This window comes from Notamacropus eugenii, chromosome 3 (genome assembly GCF_028372415.1).
Source record: "Notamacropus eugenii isolate mMacEug1 chromosome 3, mMacEug1.pri_v2, whole genome shotgun sequence".
Taxonomy (NCBI): Eukaryota; Metazoa; Chordata; class Mammalia; order Diprotodontia; family Macropodidae; genus Notamacropus; species Notamacropus eugenii.
In genome coordinates this window covers 233,173,778-233,182,636 of record NC_092874.1, presented here as the reverse complement: position 1 = coordinate 233,182,636, position 8,859 = coordinate 233,173,778, and the positions used below count along the sequence as shown (strand labels likewise).

Sequence of the window (8,859 nt, the reverse complement as noted above, 5' to 3'; positions counted from 1 at the left end):
GCCAGCATGTACATGTTGTCACACAAGGCGCCATTCCCCAGACATGCTACATTTAGATCTGCAGTGCCAACAGGACTCAAACCTAGGCAGCACAACCGCAGCCTAGAAAACCCACTTTGGGCTCAACTTCGGGTTTCTCCCAAGGGTTAGAGGAACTCTTCCCACTTTCTTCCCCCACCAGGCCATATGGAACTATTCTACCTGTATCTAGTTCTTGAACATTGATCCCCATTGACTTTGTGTGAGGAGTCCAGAAGAACCCGAGGTCCTATGCATTTCGAGCACTTCACCTCCCCATGAAAAGAGCTAAGCCATTCTGTTGAGACTGAGAGTAACCCAAAGAGAGTTTTATAGGAAAAAGATCTCTTTCCCGGTAACATCATCTTCCTTCCAGGCTTCCCTTAAGGGCTTTTTCCTCACTGTGGTAGCTGTGTTCTGGCTCCAGATTCCCAGGGTCCTGTTCTCAGCAGAGCAAGTCCAGGATTTCCTGGTACTGTCTGTTGTTTGTTTTGGCTTCTGTCAGACAGCATCTATCAGCCTAATGTATCCCCATCTATAATACGGCTAATTTCATATCTACTCTTCCACCCCACCCCACTTCCTGCATTATTGATGGGCGGTGCACTTTAGAAAAATCAATTAGAATAGGGTGTGGAAACAGAGTTAAAAGAGAAAAGAGGCCTTTAAAAGTCTCCTGGTTTTTGCTATTTTGAATAGGCACACATAAAGCCTTCTCTTGGTAAGTCCAGCCAGGGGCCAGCCTGGCTGTGATTGGCCAGGACTGAGAAAATGCGGTTAAGGTGAAAATATAAGCAAATATGAGCCATTGTCAGGTCAGCTATCCTAAGCAAAGAGCAGGGATCTGGTCCGCTTCCAGTTCTGTGGCTGTGGATGAGTTTGCCCTACTCACAGGCAGACTGAGGAGTCTAGTCTGGGGAAAAGACCAGGTAAGGCTGGTTTGGTTTATGGGTGAATATCATTCTGGAATTCAGAGGGAACAATCCTGTACAAATCCTGGAAGACTTAAATTACGTTTCTTGGCTTTAGTTTTTAAAGATTGTTTAAAAAAAAAAAAGGTAAAGAATAAAATGGATCAGATAGAGGTGTGGGGCAAGTTCTGGTGAGGATGGGCAGGATTAAGAGGATTCCTTGGATCCTCCAGCTCTCTCTGTTAGTGAAAGATGGTGTGGGTGAAGTAAAGGGAAGAGACTCCCGTAATCCATTTTGAGGTGCAAAGGTATCCCTCCAGCTTAGGGCAATGATTTCTAATGCTGCACTTGCAACACAAGGACTGGAGATGGCTCAAAACAAAATGAAATTCAATTTTAAAATGATTTTGTATGTACTAAACAAGTTAGGAAGGTGCTTAGTCATGGGGCTGGGGGCTTCAAGAATTCTTTATTTTAATTTGAATTGTATTTTTGATGCAGTTTCTTCTTCAAGTCCTTTCCTGCAAATGGGTGGAGGGGATGTTTAGGAGTCAGAGGGATTAGCAGTAGCACTAGTTACTGGAGATAACTGCCCAATACATGTGAACCAAAGAAATAAAGCAGGAGTTGATACTCCTTTCTTGACTTCAAAACCTATATTCCTAATTAAACAGTTCCAGTTAGTTTTGTATTTATAAAGGTGATAATTTTGTATCTCTTCCCTGGACTTTTTGGCCCGGTTCCCTGGCCTCAGTAATTTGCCTTTAGTGACTGGGGGCTGATGGTAAACGTGGTTAGTTTGAGGGCAGGACAGAACACCACCTACTCTGGGCCAGTTATTTTTCAAACTCCTTCCCCAAGTTCCTTTACAGAAGGTGTTCCTTGTTTGGGGCCACCGGGATTCTGACCTTTTACATTTGCCATCTGAAAGGGAAGGCTAGTTTCAAACTGAGACAGGATCAGTCCATTCTCAGTTGAATATGTCACTTCATTTTTGGTTTGCTAATGAATTAGGAAATAGAAAAGTTGGGGATGAGAAAAGTTAAGCCTCTTCAGTGCTTCCCTTCCTTGTCTGTCTCCTCACTCTCTAATGTTGAGGGGCAGAGGGCAGGGCACTAAAGGGGAGAGAAAATTCTCCATACCCACTAGATACAGGGCATTAGGTCTAGGGTAAATTCTGTGCAAGGTGGGGTGGGGCAAGTTACCCAGTGACTCCTTTGCTTCTCTCTGTTTTTCATCACCATCCATCCTCAAAAAAGCAGAGAATAGAGTTCTCAGTTTGGAGGATGTTCTCTTTCTCAAAGGCTTTCCCTAGAATGATGCTGGTTCTCCAAATCTGGCTTCATAAATGATAAAGAAGATCCAGTTCAATTTTCTCATGATACCCTATCCCATCACCAGTTACAGGAACCCCTCACAATTCTTGTAGGGCTGCTTTTCCTTTAGTGTGTATCTGTGTTTATTTATAAACTCCATCATCCTATTCCTTTACTGTTTGTAGGTGAGAAGGAATTTTCTCCTATTTCTGTCACCTGTAACATCTGTTAGATTATAAGCCTAGATGCCAAAGCCATGTCTCTAAATGATATAAAAAACACAAGATTAGATATAGGTGCTTAATAAAATATTATAACAGAGATATGTGGCCTACAGAGACTTCTTATCATCCCAGGGCCAAATAGCTGGCTGGAGCCAACCACTCCCCAAAAAAGAAACTCGGAAAAGGAGACAGAATCAGTCATCCCTGGATTCTGAGCATCCCAATCACCCAGGTGGAGAGGGCTGAATTTACACCATTCAGGAGATGACCACACCCAATGCTTGGCAGCTCCTTGCACCTGGGGCCTTTTGTCCTTTGTCAACCCTGCTGTTCTGTTCCCTTTTCATTCATGGAACACCAGGCGATCATTCCTGTGACTCAGGCAGATGCACGTAACTTTTGTTTGTTTTTTTTAAAAATTTAGTGAAAAGAAGAGCCAAAGAATAATATTTACATGGCATTGTATAGTTTACAAAGTGCTCTCTCTTCACAACCAACTCCTAATATAGGGAAGTACAAGTATTATCATCTTTGTTTTGCTGATGAGGAAACCCAGGCTCCCACGGTGACCCACAGCCCCGCTGCCACTGTAGTAAATGCCGAGCACTGTTCCACTGCACCCCACTGACTTCTTAACAGAAGAGTAGGAGAACAAGCTGATTCAAGGCATGGCATGGAGCAAAGCAAGAGGAAAGAACTGTTTTGAACTTAGTTTTCACCTTTTTTGGTGCCCCCACTGAATTCAAACAAGACTTTAAAGGGAAAAGAGACTGATGCTCAAGTCCCATCTTAGACACTTGAGAGCTGTGTGACCGTGGTCCATTCACTTAAGTTTTTGAGCCTCAGTTTCCTCATCTGTAAAATAGGGATAATAATTCTTGTAGTACCTACATCATTGGATTGTCATATGGATCAAATAAGACTGTCCATCAAATATTTTGTAAATCCTAAATCATGACATAAATATGCTGTTACTGTTTTCCGTATCTGTGAAAAGGTCAGGAATGTCCCACTAGCATACAGAAGGATAAACTGTGGTTGGGAAGATACCAAGAGCATTTCAGAAGAAAAGTACTGCACAAATGCAGTGTTGGGGTGCCTTATTATGCCTTTTCCTCAGTTACATCTTAGTTTAGTCCTGAGAAGACAAACACCATGTCTCTGAGCGGCGCCTTCAGGGCAGTGGGTAATGACCCAGGAGTGATCACTTGGAGAATAGAGGTAAGCTGGGCCCCCACGGTCAAAGACAGAAATTCTCAGCCTCTGCCCTACCTAGCAATTCCCATAAGCCAAGGTATATTGTCAAGGCAGGGTGTGCCTGAGGCACTGAACCATTACTGGCTCTCTTAAATGTTGGTGTCAGGTAGAAACTTTGGTTTACTTTGAAAAGCTTCTTGACTTCTTATCTGATTTGGAAGGATAGTAAAAGACTGGAGTAAAATGAATGAATGTACTTGACTTTTCCTGACTGCCCTAGGCACCTAAGGGAAATAGATAAAGCTGTATCTCATGTGCTGGACACCAGCACCTTAGTAAGAATGCTCTTTGTTCTACATTCAACTTGGAGAAGGTATTTTTAATGGACATCCATAAGGCTTGGAGGCTCTTCACATTCACCTTATCATAGTAATGGCAAAACTTCCCATAGTCCACTTCCTTCACTAATTGAAATAGAGTGCCCCATTTCCTCCCGGAGGAGTTAGGGTGCTGCTGGAGAAAGCATTCTGTAAAAAAGTACCAGCCCCCAGAGCCACAATGAAGGTGGGGCTTTAAGGTCAGATGGTAACATCTGGGGAGGGAGAAGGGAACACTTCCTTTTTAGGGAGGCAGGACATTTCCTCTCCCAAGCACTCCAGAGATTGTCATCCCATTCCTTGCTCCTTACAATTCTGCCTCCAACCCTTGCCACTGGGTGGTGGAAGGGTGGTGTAAGGTATCCCTAGCAACAGGCACGGGAGCAGGGTCAATGACAGCCGTTGTCCAGGAAGTAGAAGAAAAAGAAGACCCCTTTCACGCAACTGCATCAGTGGTGGCACAGGGTGGATTCCCACCTACTGAATTTACCCCAGGTTGTGGGATCAGTTTTCATTCTACCTATACTTTTTCTGTCATCACTGAGAGAAAATAAATCACAAAGCTTGGGGATCATCACCTGATTGGGCTTTGGGGTTGGCCTGTAGCTGTCCCTTTTAATTTTGAGTTCCAAATTCTTTCCCTCCTGCCCCTTCCCCACCCATTGAGAAGGCTATCAATATATCACTTATACATGTGAAGTCATGCAAAACATAGCTATTCTCTTTAGCAAAATCAGCTCGCTCCCAAAGGGCAAAACTTGAAGTGATATTCCCAAATGATTATCTCTTCCCTTGTGGCTAGCAGGGGACCCCCTAGTTATCCTGGTTTAGTAGCCACAAGTGGGAGCAGCACCTGTATGGCAAAATTGCTTGGGGGCTGCAGGGGACTAGCTCCTCTCCTCAAATCTGAACAAGTCACAGCTCTAAGGACTGGCCTCAGGGCTATGCTTCCTAGGCCTAGGTAAAGGCCACACTATGCTACAAAGAGATCCGGGTCATTATTATACCTACTCTTTTGCTGAGAGGCAGTGTGGCCTATTGAATAGAACTAGCCTTGGAGTCAGAAACATCAGGTTCAAGGCTTTCCTCAGACCCCACATTGGGCAAATTACTTCACCTCCCAGGGCTTCAGACAGCTCTTCTCTGCAAAGGTAGAGAGGGTTTCCCTGTCCATTTCTTTGACTAATGAAGCCACAGGTCAGAGCAATACATTTGTCATGCTTCCTGGCTGGGCCGGGGTGGAACATTACCCCAACACTAGAGGAATTGGCCAGGTTCATACCCATCGCCATTGTTCCAGGTATTTCTTGGGTTGGGAAAAGCAAAGGTGGGAGAAAGAGGAGCACTAGGTAGAAGGAAGGCAGACTGGCGTGTGCCCCTCACTCACGTTTTGTCCTTCCAGAAAATGGAACTAGTGCTGGTGCCACTGAGCCTTCATGGCAATTTCTACGAGGGAGACTGTTACGTGGTTCTCTCGGTGAGCAGACCCCAGCCCCTAATTCCCTAGCCTCAGTCTTCCCTTGGTCATCTATTCCAGGAACCATGGAGACATCTGCTGGTGATGGAGGGTAATGGTCCACAGGGAACCATGGGACAAGCCAGTATATTCCAAGCATCTATATACAAATGCATTTTGCAATGTTCTGGGTTTACAAAGATCAAAGATAATATAGTTCCTACTCTCAAAAATCTTATAAAACAAATATTCAAGCAATAATAGTACAAAGTATAACATGCTAAATTCATAAGAGGACTTAAGGTATATTCAAGAAGGATGAAATTACCTCCCTTGGGGGACAGTGGGGTGGACAGGAGAGGGCTTTATAGAAGGTGTCACCTGCATGGGACTTCGGAGGAAAGGAAGGAATTCAACAGGCAAAAACATTCTGGGCACAGAGGTCAACATGAGCAAGAAATGACAGGATGAGATCAGAGAATGCGAACTTGGCTGAAATGCAGACTATAGAAGGGAAATAGGCTGAAGAGGTCCTTTGGAGACAGATTGTGTAAGGTCTTGCATGCCCAGCTAAGGGGTTTATATATTCAGTGACTAAGCAATGAGGAGACACCAAAGGATTTTGAGCCAAGGAAGACGAAACCTACATATAGCATGTAGAATCTTACTGTAGCGGTCCTGTGAGAAACTGAATTAGTGAAGAGAGTGTCTAAAGACAGAAAAATCAGTTACGGAATTATTACAATAACCTTTATCAGTGGGGTTAGAAAGAAAGACAGAGGCTATAGAAAAATGAGCAAAACTTAGCAACTGATTCCAACGTGCACGGTGAAGAAGAGTTGCAAAGCAGGCTCTATGGAAGAAGGAAAAATTAAAGATAACTCAGGATTATTTATCCTGAATGAAAAAATGGGAAAGTGATTGGGCTGGTGAAAGAGTGGGAACTTAAAAGGGACAGGTTTGGCAGGAGGCAGGGGAGATTAACTCTGAAGCTTAGGTAGGACAACCAGTTGGCAATGTCCGGCTGGGAGTTAGAAATGCAGCACTGAAGCCCCAGGGAGTGGTCAGTTGATCCCTGAAGTCAGGAATGGAGGAAGTCAGCAAGAGAGAGAAGATCTAACCCTCAAGTGCTCCCAGACTTTAGAAGTCCAAGGTGCATCCTCAAAATTGACCCTTCCTATTTGTCTCAAAGGAATGGCTAAATTGGAGTGGAGAATTAATCTTATTGGCCCAAGAAAGGTCTCTCAGTCTGAAGTTAGTCTACTATGATCTAGGAATACTGTTTACATAGTTCTTCTCCAGATACCCTAGAGGGATGCAAAAAGCTTCAAAGGATCTGGCCACTGGACCCAGATGGCTCAGGAAGAGAAAGTGAAGCTGGTGACTTTGCACAGCCCTCCCTCACTTAAATCCAATTCATTTGCATGTCATAGCATCACTTCAGTGATGTCATGGTGCTCCTTGAGAACAAAGGCCAAACAGCAGCAGCAGTTGAAAAATAACAGTACAAAAGTCCTACTGCTATTTTAAGCTTGATCTTCCCCGTATATGACCATGAAGTTAACTGAAGAAAAAGGACAAAACAACACAGAGGTGCAAGTTAACAGTGCAGATTGTTCTTAAGTACTTTAGAACAGTATTCATAATGGAGGAATGAGATTTGAGAATATAAACTCTAGTGAAAATATAGACTTCTAGTGAACAGAAACTAATCTTTGTATCCTCAGTACCTAGCATGGTGCCTTGCATATCATGTTTAAGAAATACTCAAAATGGGGGTGGGGGGAGCTGTAAAAATTCCAAAGGTACATCCTTCATTGGGGCTTCTCTTTATTGTCAATTGTCTCACTTTTCTTGAGGGATGGCAAAGTTTCTCACTTTTTTCCAAATGTGGGAATTCGATTAGGGCCACCAGGATCTGAACACAATAACTAGATTTCTATATGGGATCAGTCGACCTTACTCAGGGACAGTAATCCAGGCCCCCACCCCATCCATAATATGCTATAGTTCTCTCAGAGCAGGACAATGAGCCATTCCTAATTACACAATCTCTTTGGACATCCTTCAGACCCGAAGATCTGGAAATCTCTTGTGCCAAGATATCCATTACTGGATTGGAAAGGACTCTTCCCAAGATGAGCAGAGCTGTGCTGCCATCTATACGACTCAGCTAGATGACTATCTAGGTGGCAGCCCAGTGCAACATCGGGAGGTTCAATATCATGAATCGGAGACTTTCCGAGGCTACTTCAAACAGGGGATCATGTGAGTATAAATCTGAACTGGACTGTTCTTGGACTCATTCTCTCCCTAATAGGACATTTAATATGAATAAAGCACAGCACCAAGATGGAAACATGCCATAGTTCATGGCAAAGGAAAGAGATAGTAAAGAATCACAATGACATTTTTAGCAGAACTGGCAACAGTTCCTTCCTTTCCCCAAATGATAAAGCTTCTAGGGTAGCCATTACAGCAACAATAACTGAGGAAAAGGCTGATTGGTTTTAAATCCTGATGGACTGGATAAAAGGTGGAAGTTAATCAAAGAAAACTTCCTGGAGGAGGTGGGCTATGAGTGGATAGGAAGTTCGTTTTTTTCCTAGTAGGACAGTGATGTCAGGGGAACACTGAAGGAGGAAAAAGCCTCAGACACTTACTAGCTGTGTGACCTTGGGCAAGCCAATTACCTCAGTTACAAAAACATAGGGGGGAAAAAACCATAGGAAAGATAACTATCCTTTTGTCTGTCTCTCAGCTACAAGAAGGGAGGTGTGGCCTCTGGGATGAAGCATGTAGAGACCAACACCTATGACGTGAAGCGACTACTGCATGTGAAAGGGAAAAGGCACATAACTGCTACTGAAGTACGTTTTCCAGAAAGTTAAACTCGTGAGAAGGTTATTAGCATTACCTAGCCAGGGATTCTTAACCTGGAATCTGTGAACTTGTGTGTGTTGTTTTTTTTTTAATTGATAACTGTTTCAATATAATTGGTTTCCTTAGTCATTCTTTGTATTTTGTTTTATGGATTTAAAACATGATTTTGAGAAGGGATACCATAAACATCACTAGACTGCCAAAGGGATCCATGACACAGAAAAAGTTCAAACTAAACCGACTACCTCCTATCCCTTCTGCTTATTCTAAGGAAAGTGAGATCTGTTCACAATGTTTTAACAGGAGCTATCGGACTATCCTGAGTAGCGTCTATTTCTAACCTGTAGGTAGACCTGAGCTGGGACAATTTTAACCTCGGTGATGTCTTCTTGCTGGACCTTGGGAGGGTCATCATCCAGTGGAATGGCCCAGAAAGCAACACTGGAGAACGGCTAAAGGTACTGTTGCTGTTCCTCC

At 43.5% G+C, this 8,859-nt stretch overlaps 1 protein-coding gene across 3 annotated transcripts in view; it reads left to right on the top strand.

Moving 5' to 3' along the window:
* Positions 1 to 375: 375 nt before the first annotated feature.
* Positions 376 to 8,859, top strand: part of AVIL (advillin) — a 30,093-nt gene continuing 21,609 nt past the window's right edge. The window contains exons 1-6 of one of the 3 annotated variants that reach the window (XM_072655215.1): positions 842 to 947; positions 3,590 to 3,690; positions 5,446 to 5,520; positions 7,571 to 7,767; positions 8,261 to 8,369; positions 8,730 to 8,840. In XM_072655215.1, the coding sequence (XP_072511316.1) occupies positions 3,625 to 3,690; positions 5,446 to 5,520; positions 7,571 to 7,767; positions 8,261 to 8,369; positions 8,730 to 8,840 (558 nt within the window). In that variant the 5' untranslated portion in view covers positions 842 to 947; positions 3,590 to 3,624. Of the gene's footprint in view, positions 948 to 3,589; positions 3,691 to 5,445; positions 5,521 to 5,546; positions 7,093 to 7,570; positions 7,768 to 8,260; positions 8,370 to 8,729; positions 8,841 to 8,859 lie in introns of those variants that run through there. The other 2 variants (XM_072655214.1, XM_072655216.1) reach the window with 2 other exon arrangements.